The 20735-nt window shown below is 51.9% G+C and overlaps 5 protein-coding genes across 7 annotated transcripts; 1 reads left to right on the top strand and 4 right to left on the bottom strand.

The window, feature by feature from the left end:
- Positions 1–858: 858 nt before the first annotated feature.
- Positions 859–3593, bottom strand: TrAtP1_012821 (uncharacterized protein). Its single transcript, XM_066115691.1, has 4 exons — positions 3321–3593; positions 2445–3180; positions 1613–2361; positions 859–1540 (listed from the first exon to the last, which is right to left on the bottom strand). The coding sequence occupies exons 2-4, from the start codon at positions 3010–3012 to the stop codon at positions 1319–1321; spliced, it is 1539 nt and encodes a 512-aa protein (XP_065971790.1). The 5' UTR covers positions 3013–3180; positions 3321–3593; the 3' UTR covers positions 859–1318.
- Positions 3594–4948: 1355 nt separating this feature from the next.
- On the bottom strand, positions 4949–9252 carry TrAtP1_012822 (uncharacterized protein). The gene is made up of 3 exons (XM_014088531.2): positions 8070–9252; positions 7521–7991; positions 4949–7466 (listed from the first exon to the last, which is right to left on the bottom strand). Exons 1-3 carry the CDS (start codon positions 8928–8930, stop codon positions 6285–6287), a joined length of 2514 nt encoding a protein of 837 aa, XP_013944006.2. The 5' UTR covers positions 8931–9252; the 3' UTR covers positions 4949–6284.
- A 44-nt stretch (positions 9253–9296) lies between these two features.
- TrAtP1_012823 (uncharacterized protein) lies at positions 9297–12153 on the top strand. Of its 2 annotated transcripts, XM_066115692.1 has the most exons (3): positions 9297–10224; positions 10295–10680; positions 10737–12153. In XM_066115692.1, the coding sequence occupies exons 1-3, from the start codon at positions 9950–9952 to the stop codon at positions 11729–11731; spliced, it is 1656 nt and encodes a 551-aa protein (XP_065971791.1). In that variant the 5' UTR covers positions 9297–9949; the 3' UTR covers positions 11732–12153. The 2 variants fall into 2 exon arrangements, with proteins under 2 accessions (XP_065971791.1, XP_065971792.1); XM_066115693.1 differs by having other exon boundaries at positions 9297–10680.
- A 51-nt stretch (positions 12154–12204) lies between these two features.
- TrAtP1_012824 (uncharacterized protein) lies at positions 12205–17550 on the bottom strand. 2 transcript variants are annotated; one of them, XM_066115694.1, is made up of 6 exons: positions 16881–17550; positions 16716–16772; positions 15792–16071; positions 14744–15716; positions 14189–14671; positions 12205–14125 (listed from the first exon to the last, which is right to left on the bottom strand). In XM_066115694.1, exons 1-6 carry the CDS (start codon positions 17050–17052, stop codon positions 12635–12637), a joined length of 3456 nt encoding a protein of 1151 aa, XP_065971793.1. In that variant the 5' UTR covers positions 17053–17550; the 3' UTR covers positions 12205–12634. The 2 variants fall into 2 exon arrangements, with proteins under 2 accessions (XP_065971793.1, XP_013944008.2); XM_014088533.3 differs by lacking the exons at positions 16716–16772; positions 16881–17550 and having other exon boundaries at positions 15792–16680.
- A 401-nt stretch (positions 17551–17951) lies between these two features.
- TrAtP1_012825 (uncharacterized protein) lies at positions 17952–20642 on the bottom strand. Its single transcript, XM_014088534.2, has 2 exons — positions 18700–20642; positions 17952–18645 (listed from the first exon to the last, which is right to left on the bottom strand). The coding sequence occupies exons 1-2, from the start codon at positions 20555–20557 to the stop codon at positions 18158–18160; spliced, it is 2346 nt and encodes a 781-aa protein (XP_013944009.2). The 5' UTR covers positions 20558–20642; the 3' UTR covers positions 17952–18157.
- Between the last annotated feature and the right edge of the window lie 93 nt (positions 20643–20735).

Genomic DNA, 20735 nt, shown 5'->3' on the forward strand with positions numbered 1-20735 from the left:
ATCCAGATGTAAAAAGACACAATACAGTAATATATAATCAAGACTTCCACAGCTTGGCATCTCCAGCCTTCTGACTCATCTCCGCCTCTGCAGCATCTTGTCCCGCGATGGGCGCGCGCCTGCGAAATTGCGACTCTAGACAAGTACGTAACTGCAGGCATTGCCCAATTAGACGCACAGTGGCTGCATGCAAGCGCTGCAAGCCATTTGCTATTCCAGTTTGTGATCCGCCACCATCACGCCAACGGCCAAAAGGGCGTGGCCAACAATCATCTCGGTGGATTTTGCGGCACTAGAATTTTTTTGACAGGTTTCTTTATTCCATCCTCATCCATTCCATGAGGAATTGGAGATTCCATCAATTGACTCCAATACATGGGTGCGTGGGTGAGGCACCCATCCAGCGTCTACTATTACCATCGCCTCCGATATCGTTGGCTGCCCGTCTTCAAACCGTCTGTTTCTCGCAAGCGTCATCGCTCCCAGTCGGGTCTGAAATCCACAATGTGGGTTTTCTGCGTCAGCTACGGGAACCCGGGCCTCCCCACAGTAGCCCGTGCGGGAAAACAGGGACGAACAAGGCCTGATTTCTCCGGATGAGGTGCTGGAGGCCGAATCACGCAGCGTGGGGGAATGGCCTTGTAGGGCCAAATAGAATGTCGTGTGATGATCATGACAGTTTATTTATCGCTTAATTCAAAATCCATCCCATCTCCTGATGTAGTAACAATCGCCGGTATTGGCCAACTATCCAACTGTAGTCGGTGCTCCAGATTACCGGCTTCACTGCTAGTAGAAAAAGAAGCCGAGATCTGATTCACCATGGTCATATCAAAATCAGCAACACACAAGATATTATATAGAGTATTTTTTGTTTATTTGCCTTTTCGTTATTCATTACATGTGAGAAGAAAAAAATAAAAAGATGAAAATAGAATAAAGCAAATCGTCAATGTAAAACTCCCAAGTCGTCATCAAACATTCATCGATCGTTAGACATGAGGAAAATTCAAAAAGTGGAATCAGAGAAAAAAAGATGAACCATCCAACTTCTCGCCCGCCTTTCCGTCGTCGTTGCTCGACCGCTCAGCTGACCCTGTTTATATCTTCCTCGTTTTACATTCTCCTCCTCTTTTGAGCAAGCTTCATTTCCTTTCTTCAAAAAGTAACAGAGCCCCGAATCCAAAACACTCAAAAGATGATGCATCATGATAACTCGCTCTCTGACATGCAAACTTGATTAACTTCTCTCATCCTCTCCCAAGTTGTTGTAGATTCAGCTGAGATGTTTTAATCAAGTGACGGAACACCATGTCATTTAGCGATAGCGAGCCGAGGGAGCGCGGTCGTAAATGACCTCCGTCTCCCTGACGCGCTCGCGCTCATCTCGCCGAGGGGCTGATGGTGCTGGGCGTCTGTCATAGGCCCTTCGGTCAATGTCATCATAGTAATCTCGCTCAATTCGGATGCTGTCGCGCTGGCGCTGTCGCCTGGATCGTCGGATATCATCAGATAGCTCAGTCAATTTCAGAACATCATCCTGTGAAGGCACTCATGTTAGTAAACTTGTTTCGCTCAGGGTTATCAATGGCGAGGCATCTGCAAGACTTACATATTTCAGGTAGTCCATGACGTAGAAGAACATGTCAGTCTCCTCATATTCATAGCCAAGCTCCTCGATAGCCTCTCGGATGACCAAGTCCTTGGTGATCTCGGTCCACATATCCTTGGGCTGTCTCCTGTCAACTCCAATGTCAATCTCACGGTCGCGGTCGAGGACGGACACGCTGACACGCTCGCGGCCGAGAGCAGGAGGTGGCGAGGGCGCCCTGTTGGACAGATCATCTCTAAACTCCCTCTCTCGCTCCGGGACGAACTTGGTCCGCCTCACGCCGCTGTACTTGGACCAAGTGGTATCGGTGGTGGCGCCGCCAACACCGTCCATGCGAATCCGCTCAGTTCCGGGTGGCACATCCACAATGGCCCAGTCCTTGGTAGCGCCTCCCCAAGCCTCACCCATGCGTCCACGGCCATCGACCTTGGACGTAATGTACTCGGACTCGTCATCCTCGACAGGGCGCGCGGCAGCTGAGTGAGCTCTCCGGCGGCTTCTGGTCTCATCAATCTGGAGGTCGCGGCGGACGACAACGTCGTCATCATAAAAGCGGCTGGAGCGCCTCTCACGGCTCTTGGAGCGAGTGCGGCTGGCAGACCGGTGAATGTCAACCTCGACACCAGTGGTGCGGCCCTTGGACCGAGAAATGTCAATGTCAATGTCAGTCTCGCGCGTCTCGCGCTCTCTCGGGCGGGACCGGGCGCGGGCCGCTGGAGGCGGGGATGGCTGCCTGGCTTGAATCATGCCTAAAGGTTGGTTAGCATCGAACTCTATTTGACAACACTCGAAACAACCGAATTTCCTGCAGCAAAAAAGAAAAACCACTCACCATGGTCAATGTCTGTGTAGTGAGTGATGACCTCACGCTCAATCACGGGGCCGCGAACCACGGGAGGAGCCGGTGGCGGTGAGGGCGACGGAGAGGGCACTCGCTCACGCTCACGCTCTCTCTCAATGATGCGGATGTGCTCAGAGGTGTCGTTCGGCTGAACATATCGGACGTTCCTGTCTGGCGAGGGAGACCGGCGCCGGGGAGCAACCGAGGGGCTGCGAATCTTCTCGACAAATCGGGTGCGGACGTCAATCTCTTCCTCGGGCGGCGCAACGCTCTGGGCGCGGCGCACAAGACGCTCCTCGCGGAAGGCGGGCTCGCGCGGCTGGCGCTGCTCGTAGGGATCCTCGCGCGGGCGCAGGACCATTGGGCCAGCCTCGGGCCTTCGAGCTCCCCTCAGGAAATCCGGCAGGTCGCCATCTCGCTCGCGGATGCGCACGTCAAACTCGTCAAACTCCCCGCGGCGAGCTCTGGGCGGCGCGGGGCTGCGGGTAACGGTGCGAGCGCGGATGTCGTCAAACTCGACGGCGGACCGACGATAGTCGTCCCGTTCTCGGTAGGCCATGTCTTGTTTGTGCCTTGTGTTCTTTTTTTTTTTTTTAACTCCTTTGGCTGATCGGTCTCGTGTGCCGCGAGTCTCAAGTCTTAAGTCTCAAGAGGAAAGCTCAGCGCTCCTCTTTGTGTGAAAGTGTGTCTGAGTAACAAAAAGCCGGACAAGCGTCTTCTGCGGTGACTTTGCTTTATCAATCAGTATAAGCGGGAGGAGTCGAAGCGGGGTCCAGGTGGGAACGTCATGCGGCTGAGACGAAATGGCCTCCCTTGTGACGTTGCTCAAAGGACGAGGGCGCGGGCAGAGCGCAGAAGGACACTCACCGTTCTCTTTTCTCCCCCCAAGAAACAAGAAAACAAAGAGAATATGGGCGCACGCGGCAAGCGAGAGTCGTCAAAGTCGGAAACGGGACGAGGGCGAACAAAGTGCGCAGCACAGATTACAGCGACGCAGCTAGACAAAATGCAGTGTGCAGAGTCAGACAGCAGAGAGAGCAGAGGAGGCGGGGGGAGACGACTAATAAAAAGAGCCCAGACGCTGATTCCGACGATTTCCTACAAGTACTTGTAAGCCCCTGGTCACTGGCGGCAGCTCCAGGCGGGCGCCAACGGCCAGAGGGGCAGTGATGACTTTTTAGAGGCAGCAAGGCAGTATCAGCTGGCGACAGGGGGGCTGGCCAAACGTCATCCCGCTGGAACTGGGCTCAGGCGATCAGAAGTTGCTGGTGCTAGTGCTAGAACCTGACCTGATGTCTCTGTCAAATCAGATGCATAAGAGCCCAAAAAAAGAAACCAGGGGCCATCCCAGGGAAAAAAAAATGCAATGCGCCACCAGACGATACCGAGAGCGGGTTGGAGGGCTCAAAGACCAAGTTTCTCTGGCTTTGTTTCTCTCTCTATCTCTCTCTCTCTGGACGCTTCTGCTCGTCTTGTCTTGTTTTTTTGGGGGCGCTTGGATGGATGCTGAAACACCAGTCTACTAACATACTCTGGTGCTCTGACTCTTTGTTCGGTCCATTTTGGAGCCCAAGCGGGGACCAAGAACCGGCTGCATTCATCATGGCCTCTCGGTCAGGACAAGGTGCTGGGTACATGGGACTGCAGCATGCACGGGGTTTTCACGGGGTACATGTATAGGAGCAACAGCAGTTGGTAGATTCGTTTGCCTTTGATGGTGCCTCGAAACTACAGGCTCCATGACGATGCTGTCAAAGAACGGCTTGGGCGCTTGCATGCGAGACAAACTACCAAGGTGCTGAGAATCAACAGAGTTGGAGTTGTTAATGCAATACGTAAAACGCAGCAACAGAACCAAGCACAGAGACGGTTCCCAGCCTCGCCAATAATGGCTGTTGGTGCTCTCTCGTACTCTCAACCGGTATCAGACTAACAGCCACACAGCCCAGCCCGCCTGCTTCTGAGCGCCGTAGCAGCGGCTCGGTCCATGCTTGGCCCCCGCCTCCAGCCTGCTTTTGCAAACGCCATTTTCCGTCTCGTTCTCAACCCTTCCGAAAGCCTCGCCCAACCGGGCCTCGCCAGAGAAAGGCGCAGCCATCTGCGCAAACACCACCATCTGTTTCTACTCTCGACCTCTATATTCTGCGTCTCTCCTCTTCTTCGTCTTTCTTTCTTTGTGCTTTTGCGTTTCTACCGTCTGCATCAACCACCCCCGGCTTAGCTCCATCCCGGCGGTGGGCTGTGAAGCTTTCCCCATCCACCCACCCACCTCGATTCCAGCCCAACTTGTCTCAGTGCTGCGACAGCCAAAGCTCCCACCTTAGCGCCTAGCATGGAGGGGGGGCCGCCAAAGACCGTTCCTTTGAATCCCTGACGCAATAGTGCAGCGGGCTAGATTGCGCATCTTTTCTGGCTACCGATGCTGCGTTCTTTTCTTAATTTACGCTGTGCTGCTCCCTCGTTAATTAATTTTTTTTTTTTTGGCCTTTCAGGTACTATTACTCGCTAGCAGCCCAACGAGGGGAGGGGGATACAACATGATGATGGCATAGTGAAATCGAGGGAGCGGCCCCTGGTTAGGCGTCTTTGAGCCGAGACCCCCCCCCCCTCTTGTTGATGCCAATAGTATTCCTTGCCGTTCCATGGCCTTCTCAAAGAGATGTAAAGACCATACGAGTAGCGAGATATTACTCGTCTTCACAGGCCTGCTCCATATTATTACGAGTAATCCGTTCGCAGTGGCACTCTATCCGGTGACATGCCTCGCGAACCACACCACAGCAAGAAGCCTGACGAGGCGTCCATCCATCTCGCCTCTCTTTTCCCTCTGACTCTGAGAGTGTAGCAGTAGCAGTACGGAGAGTAGCAGCAGCAGTACCGCCAGGTCATGGCGTCACAGCCTCTCTCCCGCAGTCCCTGGTCTCTGCACGCATCAGCAGCCAGGCCTGGAACTAAGCAGAGCTAAGACGAAGTCGACACCCCCGTCACATGCGTCACTAAAACCCTGGCATCGTGACCCCCAAAAAAAACTCGCTACTACCGGCGGCTGGCCACGAGAATGGAGGGAGGAGAGGGGTGTGGGTGTGTGGTGGCATCGCCCTTGGCGACATGAAGAGCATGATTCATGGGAGTCTTTGCGTAGATATCCATTGATGATGTTAACAGTGATGAAAAAACGCACAAGTACCTTGCGATAGATTAAACGCTACGTACAGGTCCCAGATGCGATAGAGATAAACTTGTATCACAGCATGCAGTTCTACGGTAGTAATGACTGCTCATCGCCCGCAACGCAGGTCCAAAGAACCAGAACCGGGGCCATGCGCAGCCACATGCACAAACTAACTCCGCCATCAACTCTCTCTCTCTCTCGCTCTTCTCTGTAGATGCCAGCTAGCACTGCACTGCCCATGTGCTGCAAGGAACGCCTCGGGCTCCAGCGCCGGCTTCATGCCTTAACGGAGCACATCGACAATCTACAAGCACAAGCTCCCTCTACTGCAGGTCATATCCAAAGCGGCATCTAAAAAAGCTCTCGGCAATATCCCATTTGCTCAGATATTTCCCTAGCGGTCATGGCCGATGGGGATCCCGTTGCGTTGGTGGCACTCGCAGATGCTGCGGCTCTGTTGCGGAGCTCAGCTGGAGACACAGCCGTCTTGGGACAACTATCGTGATAATAATGATTTTTTTAGTGCTCCATCTTGTCTTCTTCTTACAGTTCCTTTTGTTACAATATTGACCATAATCAATAACCATGTAATTTTGATAGTCATTTTTTTTTTCATTAACCCAGAATAGAAAGAAACGAGAAACCTATCATAGCACCCATTAGTCCCCACCCGAGTAAATTCCACGCTTCATATCCTTCGCAACGAGTCCTGTTAAGCTCCTCTCCGGCTTCGGATAGGGTGGTCTTCCGCCCAGAATGTCCACCACCTCGCGCATGTCCAACCAGTGGGCAGCCTTGGGTCTTCTGTTGGGCCAGTCTGTGTCCTTCTCCTCAAGCTCTGCAATCGGTGTGAAGACGACCTCGGAGCCCTGGATGCCAATCACGCTTGTGCTGTTGGGATCCTTCTTCACTCGGTTATGCGCATTGCGGCCAAAGTCTTCCAGGTGCTCGATACACTTGATGGCCAAACGGACAGCACGGCATCGATCCATGGGCGAAGGCACACCACCTTGCTGCACGTGTCCGGGAACGCTCTCTCGGCTTTCAAAGCGGTCGTGAGCTTCCTCTCGGATAATACTAGCAATGAGCTTCGCATCATAGACTTTGCTGGCCTTCTCGTTGATAAGAATAAGGCGACCCGCGCGAGATTGGCCCTTGTCCTGGTTGAAAACCTCCTTGAGGTGCTTAACATCCGCGTTTAGCATCTCGAGGCTGATTCCCTCTTCGGGGATGTAGACGGCAGAAGCTCCCACACTGAGGCCTCCCAGTGTAGCAACGTAGCCGGAACGCCCACCCTGAGTCTCGATAACAAAGACACGGCGCCGGGTGGCCGAAGCGGACTGCTTAATCTTGTCGCAGTAGTTGACCAGCTCATTGAGACAAGTGTCCGATCCCAGTGAGTACTCGGTGCCGGGAACGTTGTTGGAGATGGTTGCCGGCAAGAGGCAAAGGGGGATGCAGAGCGATGGATACTGATCCCTGGCCTTGCGCAGCTCTGAGATGGCGTGGAATGCCTCGAAGCCACCGACAATGAAGAGAGCATCAAATTCATACTCCTCAATGAGATTGGCAATCAGTTCCATGCCGGACTCCGAAGGGAGTTCACGGTTGGTACCAATCTCCGAGCCTCCTTTGCTGGCCCAGCCATCGACCTCGAGCCAGTCAAATGGTCGGACAGCCCCGAGAGGCGAATCACCGTGGTGGCGAGCGAACCCGGCGAACCCATTGTGAATAGCAAGGGGCTCGTGTCCACGGGAGAAGCAGTATGCAACAGCTGCGCGCACAGCGGCATTCATACCGCCAGCAGGAGCGCCAACGTTGATGAATCCAATCTTCATTCGCTAGGAGAATATCAGTAATTAATACAATCTTCAAATGATGGGGAAAATACTAACGTTCTTCTCGGGTAGCTTGTGGTCGTCAATCAGAACGTTTGTGGTTGTCAGGTAGGACTTGTATTGATCTGAAAATTCAGTGTCTCGTAGACCCATGGCCTTGTCGAAATCTTTGGCGTCAACAGCAACGGCAACTTCCTTCGTCTCCTTGACGGCCTGCATAAGCGGCTTTCGCACAATCTTGTTCTCGTTGATAGCAATGAAGCAGGTTTCCGTCTCGGGGGTTGCTTCCAGCACAGCCTTTACGGCCTCAACGCCTTGGAGTGTGGCAAGCATGCGGTCGTAGGCCACGGCTGTGCCTCCTCGCTGAACATGTCCCAGGGTGGTGATTCGGGTATCGAGGCCGAGACCGCCTTCGCTGGTGTCTGCCAGCAGATCTTTGATTTCAGTCGGAGAGATCTTGGTGCCATTTTTATCGCGGGCGCCCTCTGCAACGATGACGATGGTTTTTCTCTTTCCCATCTTGCGGTGCTATTAGAAAGAAAGAAAAAAGCAACAAGTTAGTCGTGACACTCATAGGTTCGAAGAATAGTATTTATCAAAACTCACCCGTTGAACCACGAGTTTCATGTCCTCTCTCCAATCGTGATCTCGCGGCCGCTCGGGAATAAAGACAAAGTCTGCTCCCGTCGCAACTCCCGCCAGCAGAGCCAGCCATCCGCAGTGTCGTCCCATGACCTCAATAACGAAAGCACGAGAGTGCGAAGAAGCTGTCGCCTCGATGTAGTCGACCATTTCGCAGATACGGGAGAGGGCCGAGTAGCAGCCAATTGTCGCATCCGTGCCGGACAAGTCGTTGTCAATGGATCCGACGAGGCCGACGATATTCAGGTGCCTGTACGGCGCAACCTGCTCGACAGTCAACTCGTTGTTGGAAACGAGCTCGTCAATCAGCGACGGCCATTCAGCCCGGAACTTGTCAGCGCCGGTAAGAGAGCCGTCACCTCCGCAGATAATAAGGGCATCGATGCCGTTGAGCACCATGTTCTTGGCCGCCGTCAGTCGGCCCGGTCGTTCGTAAAAGGCCATGCATCGAGCAGTGCCAATCAGAGTGCCACCCTCGGACAAGAAGCCTCGGACGTCGTCCCATCCCATCTTCTTGATGAGGTCGCCGCCCTGCACCAGACCCTCGTATCCCTCGTAGACACAAAAGGCGTCACAGCCCATATGGATGGTCATGCGGACGACGGCGCGAACAACGGCGTTCATGCCCGGGGAGTCGCCTCCCGAGGTCATGACGGCAATCTTCTTCTTGACAGTCATCGTGGATGGTAGATTCGCAAACGAGGCCGTCGTGGAGTATCCGATGCCGCGAAAGAGGGCCTGCCAGATGCGTCGAAAGAAGCGACGAAAGGTTAATAGGATGTCAATGGGTCCTGGAAAGAATTCTAGGTAATGCTGGAGAGGCATTTAAAGGGGCCCGTCGCCCGTGAGCCCAAGGATAAACAATATTTAAGTGGCGGGTAAGATATACAGGATATGGGATGTTGGTGTAGTTCAGAGTGGCATGAGGGGGGATTGGCGACGAGAAGCTCTTATCGGCCCTTAATGCGATGCTATCAGTTGGCGGGGCTCTAATTTTTTTTTCCCTTGCCCTCTGTGACGTTATCCCAGCGCAGACTCAGAGCTACTCGATGAAGACGTGGAAGAGGGAGAAGAACTGATTGAAGAAATCATGAAGCGCTGCTACAGAAACTCTAAGCTGAACCTAATCATCATCCGCATTTGGACGCCAAAACGTGGCTATCTCTAACAAGAAGATAATTCGTCCATTCCGTCATTTATGGCTGGTAACCCCTCCTACGTAATAGGTCCAAGCACCAGCAAGGTACAGCCCCCAAGTGTACACTATAAACCGGCCCCTCCATCTGATGCCTGGCGCCATGACTACAGTGGCGCGACACACGCACATGATTAATGCGAATCAATCCCGCTCAAGCAATTGATCATTGACTACAAGCACCACGTAATGGCAATGAGGGAATTTGTGAGTCGGTGTGAAGCACAATTTCAAGGGACGTCCTTCGACACCGGCGTAGCATCCCAGTCCACGGACCTCCGGCAGTCGGCGGTTACAGCGCTAGAGGCCCCTGTAGAAATGCCATTAGGGCCTCAGCTTCGGAGCTTTGCGAAAGTTAAAGAGCACTCGCAGCTAGTGCAGTTTGGGTTAGGATGTCATGAGGCTGTGAGCTGTTTGTATCTACACGCGCAAACAACGAGCACCGGTACATAGAAGCAGACAGCGAATCAGAGACGACTTGAAGCTCAACCTCTCCACATTTGGCCAGTCTTCGCTGGAGCTTCACAGCCTTGTCGAGTGGAAGCTACTGATCATCTACAAACAGCGTCGCGATTGGCCATCGAAACTGCACGACCTCAATGAGGCTGCCACCACCACCAGCCTCGACAGTTACGCATTGAAATTCGTCATGTCGTCAGAAGGCGGTCCGCCGCTTTCATTGCGGCCCTTTCCCGTCGCCGACCAAAAGCCCAAGAATCTTGCCGAGTTCATTGCTCGAGTCAATGCCCAGCCTGGGGGCTTCCGCTCCATAACAGAGGACAAGCTCCGCGAAGAACTCAGGAACAGCGAGGATCCCGATGCGGCCGACGATCAAGACGAAGAAGTGTCCGAGGCCGCTGGGGAGGCCGACGTAGCGGAGAAGGATCCCGGTGTCGCGCGGATGGAAGTCTTGAAGAATATCGAGTACGGATGCTCTTACATGATTGAGACCATCGACCCTTGAGACTAATATTCTGACGCGCCATGATTGCAGTATAGCCGGTAACGCCGCTCTGTTGACCCTCGATTCCATGTCTCTCCTCCTCTCCAAACAGAACCCAACACAAGCAGGCTTGACGCTATCACAACAACTCCGCGACATGGTCGGCATTGGCACCTTGGGCGCAGACAAGCTCAACGATTCGAATGTCACACCTGCTAAGACAAAGGACAAAGAATCGGTCGCCATGGGGTGGACCCTTTTAGAAATCAACAAGACTAGAGATTCTTCAGAAGAGGCTGCTTCATTTTTAGAAAAAGAGATCAATTCTGAGAGTAAATACTGGGAAGATATCGTCGGAGTCAAGAAGGCCGGTTGGTCCATAAGCAGAGTCCCACAGGAGAGGCATACTTTGGGAGTCAGATTTGGGTTCTCAGAGGGTACGTTTTGGCTCAAGTCGTGTGCGCACGGAGAAGATGCTAACTTGCTTTACCAGCTGCCGCCGAGTTTAAAAATAATGGTTTAGCACCTATGCGGCGTGGCGACGATGGCTCTGCAGATCTCGACTTTGGCCGACTAGGAGGTGTTTCTGAAGCCCTCGTCGTAACATACGAAAAGGATGGAAAGGTCATTGGGCGATCTACCACGCGGCCGTCCTCTGACGATGAATCGCTAGAGGCTCGGGTGCTAGAAGCACGCAACACCATCTTCTCGCAAGAGCTGTGGCATGAGCTCACCAAAGAGTCGCGTTCATTAGCCGCCTACGACGTAAAACCCGAGGGCAGGAAGCTGGCCTGCCAAATCGACGAAACAACCAAAATCACTTTAGAACTGCTGCCTTTGGAATCATGTCCCTCGCCTGAACAGGACATGCCAGAAAACGGCCTGGCAGAAAAGATCTCCATGGCTCTGCATATCCTTCTCAGCTACGCACATCGATACAACGAGCTCATGAGGATACGGCCTATCCCCCCTCACATCTCCCGCTCTACTCGCCAGCAATCCTACGCTCTCCTCCGCCCTGTCCTTGCGCGCACCATGTACCTCAAGAACGTTGAGGAATCTATGCAAAACATGGGCTTATTAGTACGCACCCTCCAAAAGGCCGGCATTCAATCCTCATTCATCCTACGCACCATGCAAACAACCGCCTCCGACCCCAGCTCGCGCGGACCAAACCAGCTATCCGCATCACACACCTTGGTCCGCAATCTCCTACAAACGCAAGACTTCACCATCGAGCTCACCATCTTCCCCGACGTATCCCTCACCATCCGCGGCCGCTCATTCAGCTTCCCCGTCACAGCAACCTACTACTACATTCTTCTGCCCGCTTCATCCCCTCTCCTGGCCCTGTGCCCCCCCTTGGTCAGAGGGATATCCCAGCGTCCAGGCCCTGGGCGACTACCTCCGCACCGCCATCGCCCGCGTCCTCACAAATCACTTTGTCAAGGTGCTCCCCTCACTTCCTCCTTCAACAAGCGACGATGATAACGCCACCGCCACCGTTGTGGAAAGCGTCCACGGTACTTCTATCCAGGGCGCCGACAACAAGACCTTTGATATCGGTTTTGTCCTCGAGCGCGCGGGTGACGCCGAACAGCTCATTCTCTCCGTCAACAATGCGGCCCAGAGCGAAGACGAAACTAAAACGTGGAAATGGTCGGTGAACGGGCCTAGCGAGACGACATCGGCAGAGCAGGTCATCAAGACGCTCATCGCGGAACAAGCTCCATCCTAGAGAGAGAGGCTTGCGAGCTGGGTGTAAATAAGAAGAAAGTTGACGAACAAGAGACAGAGATACGGATGGACATGGTTAATAATGCGTGTTTTGAAAATAGCGGTTGGCACTCAGATAGCTTATTATAGGCATCATATATAGAAGAGGAATATAGGAGTTTCGCTTTTGGCAAGTTGAGGAGATTCATCACTTTGAGGATTCATCGAGTACAAGGCCATATTTTACCACATTGTGCAAATTTCGCATTTAGTACCTATTATAAATCTCTAGTATTTCCCCTGGAGAGATTTTTCTCAGCTTCTGCATAAACTATCGTTATATCTATCATCAATTTCATTCTTTTCATCAAACATATAAAGAGTCAATTGCTCTCAACTCTCGCAAACCTATACGTTCCTTGACCCTTCCTTTACTGACAAAGCAGCGTCTTAGTCCCTAAATACACTTTTGGAGGGTGTTATAAAGACTATTTTGCCGTCGAACCAGCGCGAACCATCGCAAAGTATATAACATCTCAATCATCTTAAACAGCAAATCATTTCTCAAATTTCTCAATCATTCGCGAAGAGAGAAGAGATTAAAAAAAAAAAAAAAGGAAAAACAAAAGAAAAAGAACCTTGGTAAAAAGCTCGCCAATGCGTCTTGATAGCACTCTAGCGGCTGTTGAAAAGAAACTTTAGTTCGTTCACATTAAGACGTCCAATCTTCATGCTTTCGGCCTCATCCAGGGCTGCCTCCACCATCTCCTTCTTCCGATTCTGGAGCTCGACGATTCGATCTTCGACAGTCTCACGCGTTAGAATGCGGTATACCTTCACCTCCTTCTTTTGGCCGATGCGGTAAGCGCGATCAACAGCCTGCATCTCAATATATGGATTCCAAAAGGGGTCCATGATAATAACGCGAGAAGCGGCAGTGAGGTTGAGTCCAGCATTTCCCGCGCGAAGAGATACCAGCATGACCTTGACGTCATTCTTATCACGAAAGTCCTTTGCGGCATCAAATCGCTGCTCTGAGCTCATGCTTCCATCATATCGTCTCAGTTTGCCTGGATAATTGTCGTGCCACATAGCCACCTCTAGTAGATCCAGCAAAAGAGTCCACTGAGAAAACACAATCGTCTTTTCTCCAGTTTCGTGGATTTGTTTCAAAAGATCCATACACTCCGATACTTTGGCGGCAGGCAGCCAAGTCTTCCGCAAGTAGCTCATGTACCTCTTGAACGCCTGTTTGTTTTTGGATGCTTCGTGGCGAAGAGTCTTTAGCATAGAGGGCTTGATTTCGGTTTGCTTTTTCTTGCCCTTCTTCTTCGTCTTCTTTTCCTTCTTTACTTCCGACTCACTATCATCTTCGGGTTCATCGTGTACAATGAAGCCTTTCAGATCGCCAAAACGATCCACCTCGTCATCAAACTCGTCATCAGAGTCACCCTCTTCATCGTCTGAGCTGTCAGTCTCGCCTTCTTCAGCAGCCGACGGTTCGACGCATTCGGGCATGTGCACTTTTTGAAAGGCCTCATACGTGAAACATTTTCTGGGATCGAAAAGTCCACGGCAAACAGGGCACTTAGCCTTGTCACTTTCATTGCCCTCTTGGAGATTCGCCACAGCTGCGCTGTCGGCCAGCTGAGTCAGACACTGTTGACAAGAATCATGCCCACACGGGATATAAAACATGGGAGACTGAACAGCATCATAACAAATGGGACACTCAAACGCATCAGCCTCTTTGATCCTTGCCACAATATTGACGTCCAGATCCTTGACTAGCTGAAGCATATCTTCACTAGAGATTGGTGCAGTGTCATCCACGTCAAGGTTGAGATGGGGATGGCAGCATGCCTGTCGTAGTCGAAGCAACAGAACGAGGATGCTCGAGTAATTCTTGCCCACGCTACCATCGCGTAGATATTTGCTGAATTGTACCTGCGATTTCTTCTCCAGTTGATTGTAGAAATCGCGCTCATCTTTGGATAATTCGGCATACAAGACTTCTTCGTGCTTATGTGGCAGCCGGAGAATAGGCTTTCCATCCAATTTGGAGTCCTTTTTACGACGGAGCATAATGGCTTTGAGGAGAGCACGAAGCCTGCTCATGGCAACACTTTTGGGATCTCCATTTTTTCCAAAGAGCACACCAAAGCTCTGCCAATAGTTAGCTCGATGACTCGGAGTATACAGTGCAGGGTGGAGGAAAAGAGGATTTACCTGGCGAAATTGATCCCACACGCAGTACGGCTTTATGCGAAGGAAGCACAACAAGGAAAAGAGCTCGCCAACACCGTTCATCATAGGAGTTCCAGTGAGGCACCATCGATGCGTTGCTCTTAGCTTATGGCAAGCCTTGGCAGTCTTGGTATGCTGGTTTTTAATGCACTGCGCTTCGTCGAGAATAACTCGGTAGAAAATGGACTTGCTCGGATTCAAGAGGGGAAACTTGGTCGCAATAGCTCGATCATTAAAATCGATGTTACGGCCCGAGTTATCTTCAATGAATTTGTCAAGCCGCTTCAACTCTTGAGCTATTGTACCATACGTTGTCAATACAACGTCGTATTTGAGGAGTTCATCAGTCGTCGCCTTTTTGTTATGATATACAAACACGGACAGTCGATGTGATGGTCTCGTCTTTTTGTATATTTCTTCTTCCCATTGTCGAATCAAGGCCAGCGGGCCAATAATCAAGTTAGTCTACCAAAAAGCTTTGTTAGCACAAAAAAGCTGTAGGATAAACATGCGTGGCGGGACCTAATTGAGACTCACCTTGGGACGGGAATTTGCCGGGCGGGAAAGCATAAGGGCCAAAGTTGATATGGTCTTGCCAAGGCCCATGTCGTCAGCCAGAATGCCGCCCTTATTGGTTCCTTCCTCCATCTTCTTCATCCATGTCAACGCGACTATTTGGTGAGGATAGAGGGAGTTCTTAAGGCCCTCTGGCGTTCCATCACGATTGCCTACTGGGATCTCCATGTCCGGGCGGATGTTCTTCAATAAATCATCCAACTCCTGATCCGTGACTTTAGGATCATACAACGATTCGTTGATATAGTCCATTACACGGCCTGGGAGCGGATTCCCATTCTCATCCAGTCCGTTGACAAAATCAAACATGCTCGTTCTATTAATAATATCCGATAATGGCGTCCGGTTAGCATTGCTTGCAAGGGTCGGTGCTCCGCCCATGCCAGGAAACGTTCCTGGCATTTGTCCATTTGGACTATGCTGCATCTGGCCGTTCCTATGAGAAGGTGCACCTGCAAAAGGTTGAGTAAAAGGTTGAGTCGTAGGTGTAAATGATCCGGGCATAAAGTTTGCATTAGAAGTGCCGATGGGATATTCAATTTGTAGTTGCTGTGGGTCTACGTAGCCTGACAAAAGGTTGAACGGGTCCTCAAGACTCGAGGCTGGAGAAGATCCGGCCCCAGTCGAGTTCCATGGTGTTGACTGAGATCCATTGGACTCGATTCGAGGATTTGGAGGTCTTGAAGCATTGCCAGAGAAGATATCTAAGGGAGCTCCAGGCGCATTAGAGCGTTGTGTGGCCATTATCCGGTCAAAAGCTGAAGGATGTTGGGGGTCAGAGCCTCTAGGCGGCCCAGATGCACGATGGGACGAAGGCGGCGAGTCTTGGCTTGACAGAAGGATGGCCATCTCTCTATCTGCTTTTTCCTGCTCGTGTCTCTGCGCTTGTCGAATCTGCTCTGCAATAAACGTCGCATCGGGTTCCACATCAGCTCTACAAAGCCTGTCAGTTCCGAGATATTTGAACACGACGAAAGAGCGCAAAAAAGGGTTTACAGAGCTCACATACCCAGTCAGGTCAATAATCTCGACTTCTTCGTCTGATAGGAAGGGGGCAACAGCTCTTGGCCGGCCACCAAATGGAACTGGAGTCGTCCGTCGAGACTTACTCGACTCACGACCAGCATCCAAATGGGTTGACTCAAAGTCCCGCTTTCGATTCCTCAGCGACAGCGAGGCTGGACTCACTCCATCTGCAGCGGTCAAATGTCTGCGAGGAGTCTCCATGACGGCTGGGCTGTAGTGCGACCTCGAGGGGCCAGCAGTAGCCGGTGTTCCGCGGTTATTGCCTTGTTTGATAGAAGAGAAAGATTAGCATCGAAGAGGTTAATCGTTGCCAGGCAGAGGAAGTCAAGACTACTTCTTGATGGAGCAAAATCAGAAGATGTGTTCGGGAAAAGAGGCGGGAAAAGGCAGCCAATTGGGCACCTTTGACGTCGCACAAAGAGCAGGCCCAAGGAGCGTTTGCTGAAACAAGCAAGCTCCGAGTGAATCAGACCTTTGCCGACACAGGAGTAACTGAGGCTCTGGTGATGAGAGAGAGAACTTTCGCCTCTTGATATAATGCAGCCAGTGAGGTGGCGTGAATGCAAGGCAGCGGGAGGTGAGGGAAAATTTACGATGCAAGGGAGGGAGGAAGAAGAATATGTATCAAATGCACAGACCAGAAGCGAAAAGGAGGGCTTGTGAAACCGTGAACTTGTGGATTGAACTTCTTTTTGACTTTTTTGATCCTCTGCGGCACAGGTTTCTTTTCACATTGGAGATGCAAAAAGAGAGGGAAAGCCCAAATAAAGCCAAAAGGAAGCCGGAGAGGGGGTGACGCCCAAGTCACCAAACAGTGATATCAGACGACAGCTGATGGATGACTCCAAGCAATTGGACGAAAGCATCGAGAGGTACCAGAGAGAAAATCGAAGACGCAAATGCTTACCTGGCGTAGCTGGAACATCTGAGCCCATGCCCCGCTGCGGTGTTACCCGCCGGCCATCTAATAGCATCATATCAGTACCTCCAAACCAATACGCCATTGTGAGCAAGATAAAGGTAAACGGAAAGGCAAGGTAAAAGGTAATGGCTTTTTTCTTCTTCTTCGTACCTTGTTCGTCCTTTTCAGTTTTGCGAAGCGCCTTCAAAGCCCTCTTAAGCCTCGAAATCTCCGTCTGAGCCTCTTCGCGGTCCTGTTCCACACCCTCAAAAGTCTCGCCCTGCAGCGAGTCCAGGATCACCTCCTGGACCGTCAGCTCCTCCTGGAGCTCCTGACAGTTCATCGCATGCGCTGGCCTCGCTCTATTGGCACCCGCAGCCGTGCAGGAAGAGGAACAAAAAAAAAGCAAAGGTTGCGAGGCTGTACAGCAAAGGGGGGGTGGTGCTGGTGGTGGAGGGGCCTGATTAGGCAGTAAGCCCCAGCCTATGTCTCTTTTTTTTTTTTTTCCCTTCTTCCGAAGCCCATGAATCGACGACTCTCCTTCGGTGACGACTGCGCCAATGAGGTTCTGCACGCCCTTGAATCGGTGTTACTCCAGGCGTGGGTGTGTGCTGTCAGAGACAAAAGCGCAATTCCAGCTGGAAGGGAAATAAAAAGAAAATGTTGGCCACGCTAGTCAGGCATGAATACAGCAGTATCGTCATGGAAAGGGAAGGCACGGGAAGCGGATGCCAAGCTTGCGTTGAGGCGCCTGCACGAAGCTGCCATGCAGTGGCCGAGATGCAGAATGAGGCTTAGGCCGTGAAGATGATGAAAGTAGCCGCCAGGGTGCTTAATGATGCGGCGCGTCGCGTAATCATTCTGTAGAGGTAGATTGATTTTCACCGTTAATGCAGGCCCTGCCGTAGGCTGGTGGAGCCCTGGCTGAAAGAAGCAATTTGTTGGCGCGGGATTTTATGGGGCCTGCGCTGGGCGTTTGCTGCCGAAGGACAAAACAGGCACCAACACCGGCGCCCTTTGGAGCCGCATCCAACATTACAGCTGAGCCCGAATTATGATGTCTTCGGTATGAACCATGATTGATGTATTGATATTGACTGGTCACAGGCGCTTTGCCACGACAGCCATATAGATTCCACCCGATAGGAAAAACAGAAAAGAAAAGAGAGTAAAGTATAGCGTAACGCCAACCATGAGCGAAAGAGAAAGAAGAGAAAAGAGCATGCTCACGCTACTAAATTGTGCCAGTATAAATATGTGTTTATGTATTAATATTACAAAAATAAGAATGAATGAAAGACTACGCTCATGCTATTTTACCTACCCCAATCACACACAATGAAAAAGAAGAATATCCAAGTATACAGAGAACCTATATATGCCAGCCCAACGCCTCTAAAGTGGATATAAGAAATCAAAATGCCGCGCTGTGATCCACGTTCTCCCACTCAACTTGAATCACTAGATCCGCCAGTGATCTTATGCCAAACTTTATCAAACTTATCTGAAAACCAGTCCCATATGCTCTGCAATTTGTCCGGGGGAGCTTCGTCGTCTCCAGCGCCACCAGCGCCACCATCTTGATCTTGAGGCGTCTGTGTTGGCGTCCCCGTTGCAGCTCCACTTGAGGTGGTTGCAAGAGTCAAATGCTTCGACTCAGCAGCCGAAGAAGAAGGAGGAGGAGGGGGAGGAGGAGGAGAAGACGTTGTCGTTGGCTTGGGTGGTACCGAGGGGCGCTCGATAGTCTTGGTCTTTGCAGCTTGTGAAGACGACGTCGAAGCGCGAGAATATGATGTAACGGGGTCTTCCGGTATCTTTGGCTCGTCTTCCGCTTCGTGGGTGCCAATCGGCTTAAAGGGTAGACGCAACGTTCCATTGTTGGGCTTCGGTGTCAAGCCAAGTGAGTCACACAGCAAATTGTAGACCTCAATGTTTTCTAGTTCACAGAAAGTTAGCCACCTTGCAAAACCCACGAGACTCTTCAACTTACGGAAAACATCGACTTGGCTGTTCGCCGGATGAGGAAATGCTGGGCCTCTCGCAATGAAGATGGCCCTCATCAGCGGGTGTTCATGGTCATACCCGTGTAAGCCCCGAGGATGATATACAAGGTTCTTCTTCTTAGCCTCCTCCACGTTAAATTCTTCCTTGGCGGCAATAGCCCAGCCAGTCTTGGGCACAATCCACAGAGGAGCAATGCGGTCGTTTTTGGAAAAGTGATATCGCTCCGGCATGTTCACGTCGCGGAGATAGACGTCAAAGTTGGGATTGGATTTGGCCTTTTCCGCCAAGCCGTCGTATAGACCTTGTAGGTCATCAGGAGTCTTTGGCCGAAGTCCATACAAAGGCCAGCCGTCAGTATGCTCAATCTTGGAGGTGTCGATGAGGTCCTCTAGTTGGAGCACCCGAGTTGTATCCGTCGTAGCCATGCCATGGTCCGACACAACAATGACATTGACAATGTCTGTCAAATTTCGCTCGTCAAGTCCCTTGAAGATCTTGTCCATCATCGTATCAACCTTTTGGATAGTGGCCTTGATCTCTGTACTGTTTGGCCCATATGCATGACCATGGCTGTCCACGTTGGGAACATACGCTGCAATGAGCTGCGGTCTCATCTCCTCGACCGCGACCGATGCACTCTCTTTCCCAGGCATGTCCAGCCACCCAAGAATCCTTGAGACCTTGTTATCCAGCTCTTCTTTGCCATTATACTTGTCAACAAAGGCGGGCTCCTTGTTCAAGATGTGCGCTTCGCTTCCGGGCCACATGTGAATCGCAGCTCGGATACCCTGCTTCTCAGCCGTGACCCAAAACGGCTCTCCGCCCCACCACTTGGGGTCAAGACTTCGGGCTGGATCAGTGTAGTGGAACTCTGCCTCCAGCTCGGGGTCCCAGAAAGTGTTGCCGACAATACCGTGGGCCTCGGGGTATAGGCCTGTGGCCAGAGTATAGTGGTTGGGGAATGTAACAGAGGGGAACGACGGGTGCATCCATTTGGGAGAAACGCCCTCCTTGACAAAGGCGTTTAACCTTGGTGTAATTCCGCGCTGTAAAAAGTCGGCACGGAAACCGTCGAGGCTGATAATGATGGTGGTAGGCGCAAACAGCGCAGTTCCATTGCTGACAAGATGAACTTTGGACGATTTCGCCGACTTGCGCCCCTTTGAAAGCTTCCACGAAGCCAGCACCAGAATCGCAAACCCAATGGCGATTAATGAGTGAATGAAAAGCCAGCGGCGCCAGCCCCTTCCTCGCTGTGCCTTTGCATTGGCAAAAGCATTGAGATTGTGACGATCGTACTCCTCGCTTTCGCTGCTGGAACCGGTGGAGCTGCCCTCCTTCATGCCTCCCTCTTCCATTTCGTACATCAGCTCGCCGTCCTCGCCATGCTGGGCCTCTTCCAGGAGTCTCTTGCGCTTCGTTTCCCGCCTCGCAAGCCTCTTTTGCTTTTTATTCTCCGACGAGCCCTTGCCCTTTTCCGTCACGAGGTTCTCGTTGGAGGAACTGCCGCCAGTCGATATGCTCCCAAGACTAGGCTTGCGCACCAGATTCTTGAAGGGATTGGGGAGCGCAAGCGCCGAGCCTCGCCGCACCAGATCCTGCTTGCGTCTCGACTTTGTCACCAGCTGGTCCAGTTCCTCCTCTTCCATCAGCACGATCCGGTCGTGGGCAAGGAGCTCGCGGCTGTTCCTCGCGCGCTGCTGCAGGGCATCGTCTTCGCTGTCCGTATCTTGGTCTCGGCTGTTGATGGATGACGCGTCATCGTCGTAGGCCATCGCGGACAAGAGGGACGAGTTGTCGCGGTCCCCTCTTGCGTTCTTTGCATCGCGGCGGCTGAGAGACATGTTGCTGCGGCCCCAGAGAGCCCCTGAGGATGCAGCACAGCGATTCCGCAGTCGTACAATTCAAAGATGTTGGCCAGCGGCGAAGGGTCCAAGATCGGCTCAAATATCCACCGGCCCACTTGGGCTGGCAGGGTACCTAGCACTTGTATTTGGTTTAGCGGGGCAAGCTGCTACCCTA

Source organism: Trichoderma atroviride, chromosome 7, assembly GCF_020647795.1.
Source record: "Trichoderma atroviride chromosome 7, complete sequence".
Taxonomy (NCBI): Eukaryota; Fungi; Ascomycota; class Sordariomycetes; order Hypocreales; family Hypocreaceae; genus Trichoderma; species Trichoderma atroviride.